This window comes from Mytilus trossulus, chromosome 5, assembly GCF_036588685.1.
Source record: "Mytilus trossulus isolate FHL-02 chromosome 5, PNRI_Mtr1.1.1.hap1, whole genome shotgun sequence".
NCBI classification, from domain to species: domain Eukaryota; kingdom Metazoa; phylum Mollusca; class Bivalvia; order Mytilida; family Mytilidae; genus Mytilus; species Mytilus trossulus.
Genome location: NC_086377.1, coordinates 66041253 through 66064747, shown reverse-complemented (window position 1 = coordinate 66064747; position 23495 = coordinate 66041253). Strand labels below are relative to the sequence as shown.

The 23495-nt window shown below is 33.0% G+C and overlaps 2 protein-coding genes across 2 annotated transcripts; both read left to right on the top strand.

Moving 5' to 3' along the window:
* The first annotated feature begins 97 nt into the window (after positions 1 to 97).
* On the top strand, positions 98 to 3248 carry LOC134718216 (myb-related transcription factor, partner of profilin-like). Its single transcript, XM_063580709.1, has 2 exons — positions 98 to 515; positions 2971 to 3248. Exons 1-2 carry the CDS (start codon positions 98 to 100, stop codon positions 3246 to 3248), a joined length of 696 nt encoding a protein of 231 aa, XP_063436779.1.
* A 4207-nt stretch (positions 3249 to 7455) lies between these two features.
* On the top strand, positions 7456 to 22625 carry LOC134719811 (uncharacterized). Its single transcript, XM_063582766.1, has 2 exons — positions 7456 to 7551; positions 20540 to 22625. The coding sequence occupies exon 2, from the start codon at positions 20558 to 20560 to the stop codon at positions 22256 to 22258; it is 1701 nt and encodes a 566-aa protein (XP_063438836.1). The 5' UTR covers positions 7456 to 7551; positions 20540 to 20557; the 3' UTR covers positions 22259 to 22625.
* Positions 22626 to 23495: the final 870 nt, after the last annotated feature.

Sequence of the window (23495 nt, the reverse complement as noted above, 5' to 3'; positions counted from 1 at the left end):
GTTTAACAATTTTCAGTATTATTTAATCCAGAATTAACAGGTTCTGAAACAGTTCCCTTATTCACGTGCATTTTCGCGAATTTTGTACGGAATCAAAATGGAGAACCAAGTAGACGCTGATAGAAAAAAAAGATCATCAAACTGGAATTCATCAGAAATTTCTTTACTCAGGCAACTTGTTGAACAAAATTTAACTATAATAAGAAGCAAATTGACCAACGCTATTACAAATGCACAGAAGACCGGGGTCTGGAAGACCATAGCATGCCAAATCAATGCTCTTGGGTTACACTGTCGTACAGGCAAAGAAGTTAAAACCAAATGGCAGAACTTGCAATCAAAGGCAAAAACACAGTATGCTGAAAAAAACAAATATTCAAAGCAAACAGGTGGTGGGCCGGCACCTAAACCAATGTCAAATGAAACAGAGAAAATAGTTGAAATGATGAAGGATTGTTCCAGTTTCGTTGGCCTGAATGGTTGTGAATCTTCAGTGATCCTTGTAACTTCTGAGGGTGCTTAATCTTTTCTCTTTAAATTCTCTTATCGCATTGCTCTTAAAGTTAAAAATAAAGGAAATACACATTCTAATTCTCTCAACTACGCATCAGCTGATCAATATTTGTAAACAAATTCCTAAAATAAATTTTGGGGCCTTTTTGAAGGGTAGTCTACATTTGTATAATAATAAAATTAATTGTATATATAAGGACGCTCACACACTGCTTGTGGAATGAATATCGTCATTCGCTATTTACTAATTTTTCAATATTTACGATTTCTTATTCTCTGACCTCTCAATTATAAGTCAAAATGAAACCATATGACTGTGACCAATCACATTTCGCAACCGTCAATAAAGTCGAATGGATATTCACTTTAGCTTACTTCAGAAATAGAAAAAAAACCTTACCGGTTTCTGTGTAATAATCCAATATTTCCCTATATTCTTACTCTCACAAATATTATTATTTTTAATTCAATTCTCCTGCACTAATGCCTCTTACTGAAGTATTTTAGCGTTTCAATTTTTATCATGACGTCACACAGAAGTAATGAGGTACAATTGTTGGTGTTTTTAAAGCACACCACTATCGATTGTTTTATTTTACTTGAATATTTAGTATCATTTCTAACATTTATAAAGTGATATATATACTAGTATATCTCTTGCATAAACACAATTAATAATTTGGGTAAACGTTATTTAAACATTGAGTTTTAAAAGAAACAATCGACCTGTTCTGAGATAAATGATTTTTTTTTTATTATTTTAAAAGTATTTTCATACTAGAGAGGGGATAGGACCTTTATCGGGTCTTTAGGATCGGGTGTTTTTAAGCTCGGGATTTCAGGATTGACCCTTTCGGGATCCGGGAATTCTTTTTTTCTAATTTGGGATCGTCGGGAATTAAGTTTATTTAAAATCGGGACCTCGGGATTTTGTGTCTTTAAGCTCGGGAATTCGGAATCAGGACCCCTCCAACCCCACCTTTTTACTACGCAAAAATTAAATGGAGCATATATATATCATGTTTTTTTTTCCAAATATTAATGCTTTTCGTCACTCAAGGAGCATTTGTGTAGCCATAGTTCAAAATAATGTAGTCCTGGAAAATATTTATGCCAATAGAAAGAAATCTATGCAATAAACATTAACACATAATTTAGATGTTGGTCACTATAAGGGGGAGGACAGGGGGGTACCCTTCCCCCTTCTCCCACCCTCTTCTCCTTTCTCCTACCCCCGTTCTCCTTTCTCCCATTAGAATAAAACATCTCCTTTTGAGATATTTTTTCTTGAAATATTAGATCATTTTTTAAAAGGAGAGATATTTTATTTTTTCTCCTTTCTCCAACTTTTTCTCCTTTCTCCCAGCCTTCCTCTCCTTTCTCCTTTCTCCCACCCCCTTTCTCCTTTCCCCTACCCCCTTTCTCCCTGTCTCCCTTACCCCTGTCCTCCCCCTCCATTATTATCAGTTTATTGCTACAACACAAAATTGGTAATTTTGCAGTTACCTTTTTGCTGAGTCAAAAATAATAGTCATATCATAGAACAAACATATCGTTGCTTAGACTGCGAAAGGTCGTGCATTCAATCAATTTTCTTAAATCATTGTTTTATTGTCAATTAGGCTGAACAACATCAGTTTCCTAAGTTGAATGTATTGCTTCATATTTTCCATGTCGGGGCATTTGCATTATATTTTTTTCTCTCTCTCATCATTATTAAAGGCCGCACGGTTGCCCATCAGTGCATACATCTAATGTATTCGAACTTTGCTGGTTAGTTCTCTCATTAGCAATTATACTTTACTCTGATCATTGAACATTGAATTCGTATACAGTACATCTTCCTCAAAACATCTTGCAGTCAGAAATTAATACTTAAAAGGTTGAAATTTTCAGATGAATTGGATTCCGGTTGTTGGGCTCAAATTGGTAATTTTTAACAACATTTATTGTAAATTTACTCTGTTACTAATGGGCAAAGTTCATTATAGATGGAGATAATTGTAAGTAGCAAGAACGTTCAGTAAAGTAATATCTACAAACACATCACCATCACCAAAAACAATTTTGTCATGAATCCATCCGTGTCCTTTGTTTTATATGCACATAGACCAAGGTAAGCAACACAGGGTCTTAAGAGCCTCTAGTTTTTAAATGGCTGGATCCGCCCCTGCCTGTAAACCACAATATACACAAATAAACGGTGATTTTAATCAGAATGAACTATGGCCCATGATGTATATATCTAGTTTTAATTTTACTGACGGCAATTCAATATATTTATATATATCAAAATTTTAATTGACATTTTATTGAAGATTGGACAAAGTATAAAATCTTTTGACAGGTTAAAACACTAAGTATTTTACTTTCTTTCTGTAATATATTCAAACACTACACTCTTCATGTCTAATCGATACCGTATAATTCATGCAGTTTTAATCTTTACATTTTCAGGTACTTCAGACTCAATCTTTTCACCAGATATATCTCCAGTTGAATCTTTCTCAGCGTGTGAGGTTGAAGTTCAACCAGAAAGTTGTTTGTCAGTAAACAATGATACCTCTGATACTATTACATGCACTCCCGCTACTGCAATTTCTTTACCAAGATACACAAGCACTCCATACTCTAAGAAAAACCCATCGAGGACTTCACATGTTATAACTCAGGAAATGCTAGCAAGGAAACAATATGATGTCCAGGAAGAAAAATTTAAAATAAACTTGAGGTAGAGAAAATAAAACTGGAAAATGAAAAACTTAAACTTGAAATTAGAAGGCTGAACCAGTGGGAAATACAAGAGAACGAAGCCCTACTAACTCTTGATGCATTAAATGTATGAACAATAAAACAAAGAAAAAAATGATGTACAATTTTAATCATTTATGTTATCTGTGATTATTTTTTTATTCTTTAATGTGCTTTAGTACAATATAATAAAATTGTTATGCAAAAAATGTCTTGGCAATGTGATCACTCACAACACGTCCTTCGTCTGGTCCTTGGAAATCTTTTTTGATGTTCCAAAACATTTGAACTTCATCGTCAGGATCCTCCATCGGTTCTCTCATCTCTATTGCAAGATTGTGCAAAACTGCACAGGCCATAATCAAGGTACATACTTTCTCTGGTTGCAGTCTTAATTCTGCGTGTAAGCAATAAAATCGTTTTCTTCCACCACCCAAAGGTTCTTTCAATGCAGCATCTTGTGCGCGTGTGAGCTGTATTAAATCTCTCGCGGTACGGCTCTGTCGGTCTGATATAAGGCGTCAGCAGGAAACCTCTACATGCGTAGCCGCTGTCACCGAGTATTAATCCATCTTCTACACATTTATGAGCTTGCTCCAAATGTTCAGATATTTGTGAACATCTCATGATATGACTGTCATGAACACTTCCAGACCACCTCGCTACAATGTTTGTAAATTTACCTACGAAAACAATAGTTGTATAATATAAATCAAGAAATACTAAATCAAAAAAAATAATTTTTGAGAGCTAACTTAGATTTTTATTGATTTTTAAAACAACATAATTTTAATTCGTAGCAAATTCCGAATTGAGAATTTTATGACACCATTAAAAGGTTTTGAAATGCCTTTTCAAATGTTTTGTTAGAACTTATACTTTTCATAGAATTTTCTTTGTAAGCGCTGGTCTGGATTTTACTTTATCAGGAACGCTCAAACAGCCAAACATCCAGAAGTCCACGAAATTACAATTGACCGGTCAAGTTAAGCAGTGGGTTTATTTTCTGGCATTTGTCAGTGAAATGGACGAACGATCTGCATGATTTTTTGCTATGCTTATAACTGTTTGAATATTTAACTAATTCAAGATGAATTTGATTTTTTATGGGATTCACTCGATGATATTTTTATATACTTAAAAAAATATTGACATTTTTTTTAGGAACTAATAATGATAAAGTAATGTTAGGTATTCATTGCGGCTGCATGTTTATAGTTCTATATGCGTGGCATCAATGGAAAATAAAAATTATTTTATGTTGATAAATACCCTCACTATCACAAATGGCCTGCACATTTATGCTATTAAAGCCCTTTCGGTTGACAAATGATGGTTTATCGCTGGAGGGTGCTGCAATTCTCAAATGGGTGCCATCTATACAAACAATTACTCCGGGGAATCATCCATTGTCATAAAAAACTTGCTTTATATCACGTTTCCTCTGTTCTGACGGCCATTTGATGTACTGGTCAGATTTAGAAGCAAGGGCTTTTGATACTTTGTTAACACATCTACTAACTGTTGATTTGTCTATACCCGCAGTATCTTCTATGACCTGCATGAAACTACCAGATGCAAATAACCTCAAAGCAACAAGCACATGTTAAAACATTTTCTATGATGAGTTTATTTGTAAAACTTACGTGTTAACAGTTCATTAACCCATATATATTATAGACTAAAAATGCTGCTTAGATACAAAATTTCAAAATTATATACATGCATTTTATTGCAAGAATTTAACCCTCAACCCCGAAATAAGGTACAAGTATCGGGTCCTTTTCGTATTTTGACACGTTTGCACACAACCGTATGATGTTCGAAACATTCTCTTTATACAAAAATATATGTATTTTAATATCTATATTCATATTTTCAAGATTAAACATGCAGGAACGTTTCTTAGTTAAGCGATTAAATGAATAATTGTTAATTATTAATTACTATACATATATATATATATTGATACTTAATAGAATGTCCTTATCGCGAAATCCCGGGCTTAAACCAATGAAATCCCGAGGTCCAGAATTTAAAAAAATTAAAATCCCGGCATCCTAAAATTCGAAACAAGAATTCCAGGATCCCGAAAGGATCAATCCCGAAATCCCGAGCATAAAAACACCCGATCCTGACGTCCGAAAAAGGTCCTGCCCCCACTTCATATTAATTCGTATTATTTCTAAAATAATAACAAAGCTAGTAGGTATAAAGTTGTGCATGTTGAAGTTATGTGTTAAAAATAATTATTGTTTTTTAACAGTGTGTCCCTTTGATATCACTATTAATGTCACATGAATATGTAACGAATTTCATAGATATAATAACCCGTTTCCGGGTTTCCCTACCCTCCCCCAATGACTTTACATAACGTTTAATTTTAAAGGAAAGTGTATCCCTTAATGAACCCCGTAAAATGTATTACGTCCCTTTGAAAAAACGTAAACAAAGTTTATGGTGGGAAATGTTTGACAAATATTTTTGATTTCGGCATTTATGGAAGGATTTAATACTCAGTGTGCAGATGACCTTGTGTAGCTGATTTTATTCTAGGATGTCGCAAATGATGGTTATGTTCGTAAAACACACAAAAATAGAAACAAACATTGGAGAATGTGCTTGTTTTTCAAAACCATGTTTACAAGAATTTTTAAATCTACATTTAGTACCTGCATTTCTGCGCTTAGTGCGTGACTTCTCTGGGTCGGGTGTGTAATATCATCACGAACAATATCAGTTATCCTTTGGATAGATTGTCTCCCAATTCTATATCTGGAACGAAGCTGCCTGTCTGTCAAATCATTTAGGGTGAGAAGCCTTTCTCTATACTTTCTAGGTGCCAATGGTGGCCTTATATTACCAGCAAGGTTGCCGAAAAGCAGCATGTCTTCCATATTTTATCGATATCTAAATATTTAAAATTACCCCTTTGCCACATTTAAGTTTAAGTAACCTTTAAGTGTTAATTACCTCTAATAATCATTTGTGCAACAGGAATAACGGTTGCTTAATTTTAATTAAGGTTTAACGTATATTTAAATGACACTTAAATTTAAATAACGTTTGTGCAACCCAGTCCTGTTTTTTTTCTAAGACAAGTGTTTGTAACCTCCACCAGAACTTGTGGTTATCCGAAGTTCAGTACGACGAGAAAAACCTTTAAAATATGCATTATCTATAACAACTTTTGGTTTGTCTAAGGATATACGAATTTTCCCGTAGACGTACACAGCTATGTCTGTCAGCTTTTGTGCTTACACTTCCGTGAAACTTATGCTGTTTGAGAAATTCTAACATGTTTTTGATACTCTCGTCTGAAAAATAAAATTGTCATTTCTATATCCGCCCGTTTTAGTCTCAAAAATATTTTATCTGAATTATGAAATAAAATTTAATTTAGTAATTTCTTCGAATTCATCCAACAATAAAAGCTACATGTTATGTAATGATAGTCCGACATGTTTATACTTATTAGTTATCAAGGGTACCAGGCTTATAATTTGAAATGACAGACGCGCGTTTCAAACCAAACATGTACACACAAATTCCAAGTCAAAGGTTCTTTTAATTGTTAAATTCATTGAAAATGTGTAAGTTGTTGTTTCATGTACAGACAGATAATTGTTAATGCTTTTACTTTCTGAAAAGTACATAATTTAACGTGTTTAATCAGTACATATCTTATTTGAGTTGATACAAAACAAACTATTAAACTGTTGAGACATTTTTTTAAATTATAATCAATACATCTACATAAGTGTCCCAGATATCAGAATTAGTTTTCCCTGTTCAAATACTTTTCTGTTAGCATGTTTATTGTAAGAATATTTAAATAATCCAATTGCGCATTGATTTCATATTAAAAAAAAATCGTAATTTTTTAAACTCGGGCAAAAGTCCATCATAGTAATTTCTTACCTCACTAAAAGAACTACACGCATCTCGTCTTGAAAATCCCACTTGTTTTTACTAAAACTAATTTCAATTCAATATTTGTTTAAGTGTTTTATACAATAAAAAGCGTTGTCTTTATTTAAAGCACAAAAAGATTTTTTTTTTATAAAGAAATACGATACTTGAAAGTTTATATAGTGCTTTTGTCAAATGAACAGAACATACATTTAATCAATACATTTAATTCATGTCAAATTTGCGTGTACACAAAACAAAATACTAAACTGGTCAGACAAGTATTTAAATTTAAATCAATAATTCTTCAGAAGTGTCCCCGATATTGGACATTTTACTTCCCTGTGCGAATTCCTTTTCGTCAACATGTTCATGGTAAGAATGTTCAAATAATCAAATTGTTCATTTATGTTACTTAAAATTCATATTTTATTAAACTGTCCATAATAGGTGCATAACATTTATGATAAAAAGATCAATCAATGTTTAATCAATGTTTAATCAAAACAGAAAGTGGAAACATGATAAAGTTCACCTTGACTGAAATCAAACGAATTTGGAGAATTTACCCTTTATGGGTAATTATTGCTCATTCGGACACAATACAAATTGTGTATATAATATCTCCAGTCAGTCTCGTATTTTCTCTTTTTTTTCTTATTATCTGCAACGCAGAATATAAAAGAAGGGTGTGGTGGCTTAAGTACTTATGTATTTGAAAAGAGAAGAACTTTTGAATATTCATAAGTATCCTAGTTCAATTAAAGATGTGTCCTTTTTAAATATACCAAACTTAATTATTACACTTTATTTATTCAATGAATCTGAGAGCTGTATTATAGCAAGGGAAAACCATTTTTAATTGCTCAAACCAGTATATTATATTCCTTTTAAAATCTGAAAATCAATTATCTGGCCTTTAATTATTTAGAAACAAACAAATGATTGTGAATGTTTTCAAAAAAATACCATTTACTTTGTTGTTGGCAAAAATTTTAAAAAAGAATCATAGTTAATTTATAGGATTTCAATCTTTTAAAAGATGATTGTATAGAACAAGAAATAATATAGTTCACACGATTTCCTGCATAGACACCTACAATTGTCTTTCTTTGTACAGTTTTAATATAAAACTAAGATGATATGGTATTATTGCAATGTGACAACACTCCACCAAAGACCAAATAACATAGAAGATAACAACTACATGTCACTGTACGGACTTTAACAATGAGTATAACCCATTCCAAACAGTCAACTGTAAATGACTCACAAATGGCAAATGTAAAACAATTCAAACGGAAAAACTATAACAGTCTGGTATATGTATTTTTTTTTTTAAATGTAAAATGATACACAACAAAAGACAAACAAAGAGGGAGAGAGAGATCTTCTTTTCACACTTAATTTTCACATCTGATTATAAGAATGTAAAGGTTAAAGCCGTAAAACAGTGTTTATTAATTCCCAGATAAATATGTTCTGTATGAAATCATAAACACTAATACTGAACTCCAAGGAAAAAATCGATTCAGAAATAAATAAAAATAAAAACCAATTGTTCTGAAAACAACTGAAAGTCTTTCCACATCAAAGAAATTTGGAAAGGAAGCTAGTTTCTTTATACTGATGCAATGAATAAATGGTTTCGATATACTTTTGAGTGAAATGAGGGAAATAATGTGCTCTTCCGGTGAATTCGATCTCCCTTCCGGTCTCATATGATAGCTTCTTTCACACTGATTCCAAAAATTTATAGTTTCTATATGCTTTTGCCTGAAAATAAAAGTTTGGCGGAAGAAAAAAAACGAATTAAAAACCAATTGTTCAGAGAACAATTGAATGTCTTTCCACATTAATTTTCAAATTATTGAAAATACGCTAGTTCCTGTTTACTCAATGTTGAAATTGGCATCAAACCATCAGTTTCTTTATACTGATGCAAAGAATAAGTTGTTATTATTTACTTCAGAGTAAATCAAGGGGGATAATGTGCTACTTCTGGTGAAGTAAATGTCACTTCCGATCTCATATCAGAGCTTCTCTCACACTGATTCCAAAAATATATAGTTTCTATATACTTTTGCTTGTAAATCAGGAGATAATTGACCAATTCCGGTTGATCGAAAGTTACTTCTAGTCATTTATGATAAGTTAAGCTATATGAATTACACAAAATATATGGATTCCGAGAACCTTTTAAAGAAAAAAGTGCAAAAAGGCTACTTCCACTTTTCTCAAGGTCACTTCTGGTTGTCATTGTTCAAGGTCATATGTCACCCAACTCATACATATCTTTAAAAGTGTTGGAGAAAATGCAAAAACAAGGAAAAGTCTCAATTGAGAACTTGAAATTAACCCCATTTCCTAAGTTAGAACCTAGGGGTCTCAAATAAAAAACATTCCAGGGTAATACGGTTAACCGGTTATGAGTTAATAACATACCGAAAAATCTATTTCGTAAAAGTAGATAACTCATATAAAAGGAGAAGGTCTGGTAAGGACCGATTTTGGCCCAAAATTTCAGGTTCATCTGGCGAAAGATGTTGGCCTCTTTTTAAACACTTAAGTGTCTATTTCATTTGAATCAATTAATGTATATGAAATATTTTAACTGATTTAGTCATTAAACACGATCTGATTCAAGCTCAAATATGAAAAAATCTACCAAATATGCCGCGGAATTTGGCGGAAGAAAAAAAATGAATAATTTTAATAAAGATCAATTTTGATATAGAACTATATATGAAAATTCAGTTTGAAATGTCATATCCATCGTCAAATGATAGCTTATTGTACACTGATTACAAAAATATACACCTGGAAAAAAGTATTGCAACACCAAATATAAAATGAAAATAAAAAACTGGTTTTTTTTTGTTTTTTTTTAATTTTTTTATTTATCTGATAGAGTACCCCCTTTCCTTCTTATTGATCTTAAATTAATTGTTTTCACCCATGCATTTCCCCTTGATCTGTCCGTGCGTTGCCGTCACTTAAACCTTTCAAAAGTCAAGTTTAAGGTACGGGTCAAAATGTATGCTGTATGTTAGCTTGTTTGTGAAAAACTTATCAACAGTTGATGAAATGGGTCCTCCTCAACTTTCTACTGATGTTAGATGGCAAATAATTGCGATGCGAGAAGCTGGAATGTCGTTAAGGCATATAGCCAAATACCGCATATGCTGAAAGGAACATTGTTAAGACAGTCGCTTTCGGTGGTGGCTCCGTAATGGTGTGGGTATGAATGTCTTATGACTGCAAGTTGGACCTGAAAACTGTTCGTGGTAACCTTAAAGGGCAAATATACCAGCAGGAAATCCTGTGTACTGCCGCATTTTGACAATCACCCGTTGAGGACAAGGCCCATTTTCATGGACGATAATGCACGACCGCATCGATCAAGGACTGTAACAGCGTATCTTCACGACGAGTCAGTGGAGACATTGCGCTGGCCAGCATGTATTCCAGATTTATACCCGATAGAGCACATTTGGGATATCGTCGGTCGAGAAGTGCGAAAAATGACACCTCCTGTGCAAAATCTTGCAGAATTGGACAATGCACTGCACCATGAACAACAGTTAACACAAACACAAAAACGACGGTTATGTGGTGGTATGAGAAGGCGGCTGGACGCAGTGATCCGTGTGAACGGAAGTTATACAAAATATTGAAATTTCCGGTTTAAATTGACAAAATGGACCAACATGGGTGTGTTTGACATCAATTCGAAGTTGTCCGATTGGAATTGGAATCGCGTAGACCAATAGTTGTAAACAGTGCATATGTGCTAAAAAATTGTGTCTTTTTTTAAATAAAATTTTGTATTATTAAATTTGACCTTTTCAGTGTTCACCATGTCTATCACCTTTAAACAAAAAAACAATTCACCCCAAAACTATGAACATATAACCATATTTTAGAAACTATTGGTACACGTAAGGTTTGAAATTTGTCTAATGAAAAAAATCAGGTGTTGCAATACTTTTTTCCAGGTGTATATATGGTTTTTATACATTTTGTTCTAAGTAAGGGAGATAAATTGTTACTTCCGGTTTGAAATATGTCACATCCGGTTTTATTTTACAGTTTACTTGATACTGATTAAAAAAAATAATGTTCAATATAGTTTTACATTAAATAAGTACAAAAAAGTAGCTACTTTCGGTTTACACAAGGTCGCTTCAGGTTGGCTTTTCCATGGTCAAGTGTCGCAACGTAATGCAAAAGTCCCATTGCTTTATCATGTATTCATATGAGGTAAAAGCAAAGGTCAAACTCTAGAACTTCAATTTAACCTATGACCTTGATTTCAATTTCAAGGTCATAAAACACAAGGGCTTCAAATCAAATGCCCAAAGGTCCTAATTATATATGGTTAATGAGTTATATCACTATTTGCCTATTTTTTTTTATATAAGAGGGAAGAAAACTCCAATTTAATATAAGCGTACACTTTCAACCAAAATAGATGTGTTGACATATCGCAACTTACAATTTAGTAAAAATATGTTGTCGATATCTTATACGGTTTTTAAAAAGAAATGAAAATAAGCCAATCTCAAAATTTAAAATATGACCTTGACCTAGACATCTGACCTTGACCTAATTTTCTTATTTTTGGATCAAGAACCTCAAATCAAAAGATCCTAGGTTTCTATCACTTATGGTTTACAAAATAGAAATGCCTTTCACTTATATCACATGCATAAGGGGAAATAACTCTCATATGGAGTGTTCATATCGCTTCGATCAAATGGGACAAATGCCAAGGATATAATGAACAATATTATAAAACAAATTTGTCGCTTTGTTTTACCGTAACGGAGGAGATGTAGTCACAAGTAAAACAGTGTTCGGGGATATAACTCTTACAAAGAAAGGTGTTCGTCTTAGCAGGGTGAAATTTAAAAGCACATGAACTATATGATACATTATGAGAAATATCTAAGGGACATATTTCGAAACAAATATTTATCGCAAGAACAAAACTAGGCGGAAGAAAAAACAAAAAAAAATATAATTAGAACAAATACCATAGGGTTTTCCACAGAAAAGTGGATAGACATAATTAAACATCAATTGTTCCGAGAACAATTAAAGGTCTTAAAATCATAAGTTTTTTTATACTGATGCGAAGAATAAGTGTTATTATTTACTTCAGAGTAATATCTATATAATGCCTCAAATAAAAACATTACAGGGTTACACAGTCAACAGTTTATGAGTTAAAAAAACATACCGACAAATTTATTGTGTAAAGGTAAACATCTCCGATACAATTCCATCAAATCACTTCGATACAATTAGCCAAAAATTCCAGAGGATGTAACGAACAATTTGTGAAAAGAACGTCCCAAGTCAGGAGCCTCTGGCCTTTGTTAGTCTTGTATTATTTTAAGTTTAGTTTCTTGTGTACAATTTGGAAATTAGTATGGCGTTCATTATCACTGAACTAGTATATATTTGTTTAGGGGACAGCTGAAGGAGGCCTCCGGGTGCGGGAATTTCTCGCTACATTGAAGACCTGTTGGTGACCTTCTGCTGTTGTTTTTTTATTTGGTCGGGTTGTTGTCTCTTTGACACATTCCCCATTTCCATTCTCAATTTTATTTGTCGATATCTTTTTTTGTTACGAAGGAGATGCACACATTTGATAAACATTTAATAGGGAGATAACTCTTACAAAGAAAATTGTTCTTCTAAACAGGGTGAAATTTAAAAGCGAATAAATTGTACTATGCAATATAAGAAATATCGAAGCGACATATTGCAAAACAAAAATTTCAAAATTAGGCAGGGAAAAAATGAAATTAATATTTAAAAACCAATTGTTTAGAGAACAATTGAAGGTCTGTCCACATCAATTTTCAATGTTATTGAGAAGAAGCTAGTTCCTGCTTACTCAAAGTTGAAATTGGCATCGTTTCTTTATACTGATGCGAAGAATAAGTGGTTATTATATACTTTAGAGTGAAATAATGGAGATAATGTGCTACTTCCGATGAAGTAAATATCAGTTCCGGACTCATATGATTGCTTATTCCACTCTGATTCCAAAAATATATAGTTTCTTTATACTTTTGCCTGTAAATCAGGAGATAATTGGCCACTTCCGGTTAATTGAAAGTCACTTGTAGACTTTTGTGATAACTTAATGTATTCAAATTTTAAAAAAAATATGAATTCCGAGAACCTTTTTATGAAAAAAGTCCAAAAATAGCTACTTCTAGTTTTCTCAAGGTCACTTCCGGTTGTCATTTTTCAACGTCATATGTCGCCAAGCTTTTTGTTTCCAGGTCAAATGGCTCTATAAAGAACCAAGTTGAATGAATAATCAATAAAGGTAATTTCAACCGTTTGAAGAAACTGAATTAAATCGAAATTATTTCTTTTAGTTGTGTGCCTATAGACCATTATTTGTATTCCCGCGGCTTCATTGGATATAACCATTCAGCACGACAGGGCCGACTCGATTAGACGTATTTTCCCAGTTAAATTTTTATCTTGCTCATGTGAATTTTTTTGATGTTATATTTAATTTTTTGATTTCAGTATTAATTGTCAATTACTGAATATATTTTGTCGACATAATATTATGTATCAAATTGTGCAATTAAAATCAGCACATGGCACTGCGGTGGGTATTCAATTTGAACTTTAGTTTGGTTTTTATTAGTGTTATGTGTATAGAGTTGGGTAGTCTATGGGCGTAAGTTATGGTAGAAGAAACCTGATAATTACACATTTCAGGGGCACTAACTCCTATAAGATGCCATTAATTTGTTTCAGACCATATGTAACATATATTCATTACAATAATGCAAACATTTTGCACTTGTTCTTTTATTTATATCATTTAAGGTGTTGGAGAAAATGCCAAAATGAGGAAAATTCAATATTGAGAACTTGACCTTGACCTTTGGCCTTGACCTCATTTTTTAAGTTAGGACCCAGGGGCCTAAAATAAAAACATACCAGGGTTATGCGGTTATTGGTTTATGAGTTAAAAAAAACATACCGACAAATTTATTTGGTAAAGGAAGATGACTCCTATAAAATTTCATCAAATCGCTTCGATCCAAATTGGCCAAATATTTCTGATGATGTAACGAACAAGTTAGAAATAGAAATTTGTCGAAAACACTGTTAGATAAAATATATGAAATATCTTAGCGAAATATTGCCGATCAAATATATATCGCAAGAACAAAATTCGGCGGAACAAAAAATAATAATGATAACTAGAATTGCTATTGCAGGCAATAGCGCATGTCACCCTCCCCCTATTGCCACTAAGTGGCAGCCATTTCAAAATTGTTTAACAGTAAATGCACATATATGCATGGCACTACATCTTTCTCTACATTTTCAGTACATTCAGAACATTTTAGAAAAATTTCACATTTTTGCTGTTTCCATGACAACGGCAGCCATTTTGAAAATTCCAAAGTCAAAAGTCACATCTTTACATGCCAGTTTACAATACTATTAATTTTCATAAAGTTTGGAGCACTAAGAAAATTTTTGACATTTTTGCAGTTTCCATGGCAACTGTGGCCATTTTGAAAATTCCAACTTCAACAGTCTCATGCAGACTTGCCAGTAAAAAATCCTATGAAGTTTCATTAATACCTTAGAAGATGAAAATCACTTTCTCCTCCACTGTCAAATTAATAACGTTTTACGTATAAAACTTTGTAATGACATGGCAATAGATAATCTTATGTTTCCAAATCTATCTGATACACAAAAACTAGTAATTCTACTAAATCCTTCTAATATAAACCAAGTGAAAAAAACAGGTTCCTTTATAAAACAGTCTTTAGAGCTGAGGACAGGGGACTCTTAGTTAGTTTTACTTGTATATATATAGATATGTGTGTGTTCAACTCAGTTATTTTATTGTTGTTGTTACTTTTGTTTATGTCACAAGTATAATGTTACTTATATGACAAATAAAGATTATCTTATTAATTTTGAAGCATTTTGAAAATTTTTGAAATTTTTGACATTTTGATTGGTTCCTATGGCAACAGAGACCATTCTCAAAATTTAATGGCATATGGTACATTGGTACGTGGGAGGGACCATACCATCAAAGTTTCAATCAATTTGACCTACCATTTTAAGAAAGTAAATGCCACTTTTAGGTTTTTGGACCATTTTGACCTGTTTTGCATTGTTTCCATGGTAACGGCAGACATTTTGGAAATTCAAACACCAATTTGCACATCTTCCAATGTTGCTCATCGTTACTGTGAAGTTTCAAAAAATTTGGAGCATTTTGATATTATTGATATTTTTGGTGTATATAATTAATTCTTGGGGGCTTTCACTCATGCTACTCGTTTCAATTTGGCCTACTTAATTTCAGGGAAATTATTTTCCCCCATTTCATTAATACATTTTATAATTTATTAAGGCTTTGTTTTATTTAAGGGTGATAATTAAGTTATTTTTTGTACCTGTTGGAATCTACCGCAGGAATTCTCAGTTTTCAAAATTCATACTTGTCTGGGCTCTACCATTCAGGTTCTAAAAGTACCTGTTGGGATCTACAGCAGGAATTCTCAGTTTTCAAAATTCATACTTGTCTGGGCTCTACCACTCAGGTTCTAAAATTACCTGTTGGGATCTACCGCAGGAATTCTCAGTTTTCAAAATTCATACTTGTCTGGGCTCTACCATTCAGGTTCTAAAAGTACCTGTTGGGATCTACCGCAGATATTCTCATTTTTCAAATTTATACCTGTTTGGGCTCTACCATTCAGGTTCTAAAAGTACCTGCTGGGATCTGCCGCAGATATTCTCATTTTTCAAATTTATACCTGTTTGGGCTCTACCAGTCAGGTTTCTTAAATTAATTTTTCACCTGTCAGGGCTCTACTGTAGGTTCTTAAATTGCATAATTAAGACAATTTACTTTTTGATTAATTAAAAAAAAAAATTTGAGTAGGTAGTGTTTTTCATATGGTTATTTTTATTTGTTTTATTGTAAGTTTTAACGAGTAGCCCCCTAGAAAGCCAAATGATACATTTATTATTATTTTCATATGTATTTAGTATAAAAGATGTAGAAATGATTGTGAATATGATTTTAGTATACTGTGTATACAATAGTGTTTTAGTACATTAGTTTGTTAATAAAATTAGAATAGTTATTTTAAAGTTTTGCGTATGATATCAAGTATCCAGTACGGCAAGATATATGTTCCATCCTAGTTGAACATTTCCTTTTCTACTCTAAGCATCTATAGAAGTATAGATAAATGTGGTATGATGCATGAGACTAGTTATTCTCTATAAGGACACATCAACTGTTCTTGTGGTATGGTATATGAGACTTGTTAGGTTTTAGGCGGAGATTTCTACTTGTTCTATGTGGTATGGTACTTGAGACTTATGTATGTACTTTAAAGACATTTACATTTGTATGTGGTATGGTATATACAAATTGGTAGCATTTATTAGGAGACATCTATTGTTCCTTGTGGTATGGTATAGGAGACTTGTTAGTGTGCTTAAGAAGACATCTACTGTTTTATTGGTATGGTATATTAGACTTGTCAGTGTTCAAGGAGACTTCTATTGTTCTGAAAGTTATAGGTATAAAATGATTCTAAGTTTAAGCATCTCCAAATATTTCACCAAAACAAAAAACTGGAATTTTTCACACTTGTTCCGTTTCCATGGTAAATGTAGCCATTTATAAAGGTCTTAAGACCTACTGCAACCCGGAATTTTGTGTTCCTCATTAAAGTTGACTATCATATTGATTGGTTCCATTGGATCCGAGAAAACCGCCGGACAAAATAGGTGGAACAATAATAATAACTAGAATTGCTATTGCAAGCAATAGCGGATGTCACCCTTCCCCCCATTGCCACTAAGCCGCAGCCATTTCACAACAATTTAACAGTGAATGCAGATCTATGAATTGCGTTATATCTTTCTGTGAATTCTCTGTACATTTAGAGCATTGTTAAAAATTTCACATTTCTACTGTTTTCATGGCAACGACAGCCATTTTGAAAATTCCAAAGTCAATAGTCTTATCTATGCATGTCAGTTAACAATAATATTAAGTTTCATTAAATTTTGAGAATTTTGAAAATATTTGACTTTTTTGAAGTTTCCTTGGCAACGGTGGCCATTTTGGAAATTCAAACTTCAAAAGTCTCATCCAGGCTTGTCAGTCAACAATCATAATAAGTTTCATCAATTTTGAAGCATTATGAAATTTTTGAAATTTTTGACATTTTGGCTGGTGTTTCTATGGTAACAGAGACAATTTCAAAATTTTAATGACAGATGCAACACTGGTTCATGGGAGGGAACATACCATAAAAGTTTCAATGGATTTGACCTACCATTATAAGGGAGTAAATGCTACTTTTAAGAATTACCCGTAGGGTCTAATGGTAAATGTGTATCCAGTTTCCATGCTAATGGCAGCCATTTTGGAATGTATTAATATGGTCAACACATCTTGGCATCTCAGGCAACATTCCAATAAAGTTTCATTAGGTTGGGTCTTATAATGAAAGATTGAATGTATTTGCAATTTTGATTTTTTTTCACATTTTTGCTGTTTCCATGGTAACGGCAGCCATTTTAAAGTTCCAAAGTTGCACTGCAACTCTAAAGTCAGTGGTCCTTGTTATAGTGAACTATCATTAAGATTGGTTCCATTGGCTCTGAGAAAACTGCCGGACAAAAGTAGGTGGAAGAAAAATAATAATAAGAATAGGGAAAAAGAAACAGAGGAAAAGCAATATGTCACCCGACATTGTCGATCGGGTGACATAACTAGAATTGCTATTGCAAGCAATAGCGGATGCCACCCTTCCCCCCATTGCCACTAAGCGGCAGGCATTTCAAAATTTTTAACAGTGAATGCACATATATGCATGGTAATTCATCTTTCTACAAATTTTCAGAACATTTGAAGCATTTTGAAAATTTTGAAATTGTTTATGTTTCCATGGCAACGGCAGCCATTTTGGAAATTCCAACTTCAAATTCTGCTTCAACACATGACAGTCAACATCATTGGGAAGTTTCATTAAGTTTAGAGCATTTTGAATTTTTTGCAATTTCTGCTGCTGTATCCATGGTAACATTGTAGTTCCAATGATTGTCAAAATCATTCAAAACCTGTATATAGTTGAAAACTATATTGTATGAAAATTAGATTATTCTAAATTAAGGCATACCAAAATTATTCACCAAACCCTGAAGTTTTTGGAGCATTTTGACCTGTTTTGCATTGTTTCCATGGTAACGGCAGACATTTTCGAAATTCCAACGCCAAATTCCACCAATACCAATGCTGCTCATCGTTACTGTGAAGTTTTATAAAATTTAGAGCATTTCCACATTTTGGAAATTTTTGGTGTAGTATCCATGGCAACATAGCAGATCCAATGATTGCTAAAATCATCCCAAAGCAGTATATAGTGGGCACCTACATTGTATTAAAATCTAAAGATTTTAAGCTTAAGCATTCTCAAATAATTCACCTAACTCCAAAATTATATTTTTTCACTTTTTTTCGGTTTCCATGATGATGGCAGCCATTTTTTAGTTCCAAAGTTGCTCTGCAACTGGAAAGTCAGGGTTCCTTGTTATAGTGCACCATCATTCAGATTGGTTCCTTTGGCATTGAGAAAGCGGGCGGACAAAATTAGGTGTAAGAAAAATAAAAGAAACAGAGGAAAAGCAATATGTCACCCGACATTGTCGATCGGGTGACATAACTAGAATTGCTATTGCAAGCAATAGCGGATGTCACCCTTCCCCCAATTGCCACTAACCGGCAGCCATTTCAAAAACTTTTAACAGTGAATGCACATATTTGCATGGCTATACATTTTTCTGTTAATTTTAAGTACATTTAGATCATTTTAAAAACATGATATTTTTGCTGTTTTCATGGTAACGGCAGCCATTTTGATTGTTTCAAATTCGAAAGTCTTTTCTATACATGCCAGTTTACATTAATGTTCAGTTTCATTAAGTTTGGAGCATTTGAAAATATTTGACATTTTTGCAGTTTACATGGCAACGGTGGCCATTTTGGAAATTCCAACTTAATAAGTCTCATGCAGACTTGACAGTCAACAATCTTATTAAGTTTCATCAATTTTGGAGCATTTTGAAATTTTTGACATTTGATTGGTTCCTTTGGCAACAGAGACCCTTTCCAAAACTTAATGACATATACCACATTGGTACATAGGAGGGACCATACCATCACAGTTTTGATCAATTTGACCTACCATTTTAAGAAAGTAAAGGGCACTTTAAGGTTTTTAAACCATTTTGACCTGTTTTGCATTGTTTCCATGGTAACGGCAGACATTTTTGAAATTCTAACGCCAAATTCCACATCAACCAATGTTGCTCATCATTACTGTAAAGTTTCCAAAAATTTGGACCATTTCCATATTTTTGATACTTTTGGTGTAGTTTCCATGGCAACATAGTAGTTCCAATGATTGCAAAAATCCTCCGAAATCAGTATATATTGGGCACCTACATTGTATCAAAATATAATGATTCTGAGTTTAAGATAATCCAAATAATTCATTAAAACCAAAAAATGGATTTTTTCACATTTGTTCTGTTTCCATGGTATCGGCAGCCTTTTTTTAGTTCCAAAGTTGCACTGCTCGAGAGTCAGGGTTCTTTGTTATAGTGAACTATCATTTAGATTGGTTCCTTTGGTTCCTAGGAAACGGGCGGACAAAATTATGTTGAAGAAAAATAATAACAGGGAAAAAGAAACAGAGGAATAGCAATATGTCACCCGACATTGTCGATCGGGTGACATAATAATACAGAAACAGAGGAAAAGCAATATGTCACCCCACATTGTCGATCGGGTGACATAATAATAATCAGAACAAATACAATAAGCCTTTCCACAGAAAAGTGGAAAGACCTAATAATAATAATCAGAACAAATACAATTGGTTTTTCCATAGGAAAGTGGAAGGACCTAGTAATTATCAGAAGAAATACAATAGGGCTTTCCACAGAAAAGTGGAAAGACCTAAAAATCAAAAGCTCACACAAATTAAACAAAAGGACAATTCCTGTCATATTTCTGACGTGGTATAGGCATTTCCTTATACAGAAAAATGGAGGATTAAACATTTCACTTGTCTGATATAATTGTGAATATTTAAATAGGTGTTATTATGTGTATTTGTACTTCCATATCTGGACATAATGCATCCTTTGAAAAAGCATGATATTACTAGTATTTAATTATCCTACAGCATTATTTTTTATATCTATTTTATGTTTAGATGTACAGTTTTATTTTAGAGAGTTTTTTCATATATTTCAGCGATAAATATATAAAGTTATGGCCTCATCAGTCAACAACTTTTGTACAATTTGCCATGATGATGGGTTATCAAACAGAGCAGTCACATGGTGCACAGAATGTGAGGTTTTGTTTTGTGAAGACTGTGCAAAACCTCACAGCAAGTCAAGACTTTCTAAGAACCATAAAACTCTGTCATCTGAAGACTATCATAAGTTACCTGCATTCATCCAAGAAATAAGCAGTCAGTGCAAAGACCACAAGAAGAAATTTGAATTGTATTGTTCTTTCCATGCCTGTCCCTGCTGTGTCCAATGTGTCAGTGATAAACACCAGAAATGTCAAGATCTGAAAGCCTTGTCTGACGTCCTGAAACAAGTAAAATCATCTGCATCAGTTCAAATTTTTGAAAAGGATTTGAAGGATTTGAAGGAAAACTTAGATACAACCATAAAATACATGAAAACCAGGATCAATGCCATCAATACCAAGAAAACTAAAGCCGTTGATGAAATCAAGTATATGAGGAAGTCGATCAATGATTACTTAGACAAATTAGAGCAGGACATTCTTATTGACTTAGAGTCTAAACATTCAAAGCTCACATTAAACATGGCCACTCTTGTGCAGGAAATGGAACAACGAACTATTCAGATTAACCAAATGCAGAGCCAGTTTACCAAAATGACACAATATGCAACAGAGCTACAGATATATATTGGTCTTAGAGAAATTGAGAAAACTACATCACAAACGGCGAAATATATAGACGATTTACAAAGTGGAGACAATTTCATTGAAAAGAATCTCGAGGTTATCATTTCATCTGGTCTTCAATCACTTTTATTCGATATCAAATCCTTTGGAGAAATCGCTATCAATACCACCTCCTCTACCCTCCAAATAAAGGCTGGAAGAAAAGATCAAGCCCAGCATTTGATTTCAAAAGTTCCGGGATTTGAAGAAATAAAGCCATCCTTGTTGACCAGATTGACGATTCCCAAAGATATGAGGACTTTAAGTATATATGCATGTTGTATATTGTCTGATGGTAAATGTATTATACTTGATAGCAACAAAGGACAACTACTGCTGTTCAGTAGTGGTGGGATCTTCATCAGAATAGTAGTTACATTCAAACAAGTTCCATTTGATGCCTGCTTTGTCAGAAATAATACAGTAGCTGTCACTTTAGGAACAGCCCATCAGATAAAACTGGTGGATATAGAAAAGAACAAAATTATTCAAACATTCAAAATTTCACATGTTTGTAATGGAGTAGCAAGTATTGGTGAAACTTTGTTCATCAGTGATTGCAACCAGATTACTAGAGTGAATCTGAATGACGGGTCGCATACATCCTTTTACGTAAAGGAAAACGTTGGGAATATTTCATTATTCCAAGGAAATATCTATGGTTCAAATTTCTCAAAAAATAAAGTCTGTTGCTATAATAGTAGAGAAACTCTGTGGATATATCAGCACCAGGATATTGACAACCCAGTAGGAATTACATTAGACAAAAAGGGCTTTGTTTATATAGCTTCTTCTAAAAAAAACAGTGTCGTGGTAGTATCTCCACATGGTAAAATCTGTAAGACCATACTATCAGAAGATGATGGAATCAAGCATCCTTATGGAATAGACATAAACAAAGAAACAGGAATGATGATAGTGTCTACTAAAATAAGTGAAGATAGAAATACAGATTATGAAACAGCTTTTGTTTATAAGATTTAAAATTTGAATTTATGTTTTGAATCGAATTATATCTGATATCAAAATCAATTTATCTTCTAGTGTTTGGTAGTTTTACTTGTGATAAAAGACACTGGAATTCCAAAGAAAATAAATCTTATACTATAAAGTTGACAGGCGGGTGGTCGGCTGACAAACACTGTCTTTGCAATAACTTGATTATACTTTTACGAAATATTTTCGAATTAAGATATGTTGTCTACAGTGAGTAAACGACGGTCAAGTCTAGTTTTAGTTTAAAGATTTTAACTTTTGTCATTATTGAGTTTCAACCATTCATGTAGCAAAATGTGCTTGAAATTGATTTTGGCCTTTCATTTTATACAAGATTGTATGTATTTGTTTTATGTTATCCTGCTTTGAATTTGAATTAAAATCACCTTCAGTATGTATAACCATTAGAACCAAACAATGCCAAGTTACAGTTTTAGCTAGCTTTAAACCCAGATTTAATCCACCATTTTCTACATAAGAAAATGCCTGTACCAAGTCAGTAATATAAGAGCTGTTAATCTCTTGTTGGATGTATTTGAGTTTTTCATTTTGTCTTCTGATTAGGAACTTTCCTTTTAAAATGTTCCTCCGAGGTCAGTTTTTTTTGTGATTTTACTTTTCAATAGTAGAATACTAGAGCTGTGTTAATGATAATTAGACTCATAGACAGAATAGCCAAACACAACTGAAAGTCAACTGATGCATGGATGGGGATAAAAATTCGAGTTTCTTCTTTATTAATAAATACCTGAAGAAAAGACCAAGCCCGGAGTATTTTAATGACAGTCATGTACCAAAATTAGAATTTAGTGTGCACTTGCATGTGTCTCGCTATAACATTGATGTTGAAAGGAAAAAAGATAAAGGTTTTACTACAAGTATCACACAATTTAACATTCCAAAGACGCACTACAATAAGGTTAAAGTCAGATAAATTATGTCAGGTAGATATGGACACCTTACATTTAATTCAATACACTTGACATAATGATTATAGCAATTGCAAAACCATACTAAAATATTAAACTTAACATTGACCAAAGAACTATGATGAAAAGGTCAAGGTATTATTATACCTGGAAGTCAGCCATGTACACCTTACATGCAATCTTTTTATCCACCATATATATATCTATTGTATAGTTCTGTACATACAAAACAGACCAAAATACAACACCTTATATTGACCAATGAACCATGAATTTAGAATTCGGATCATATGAAA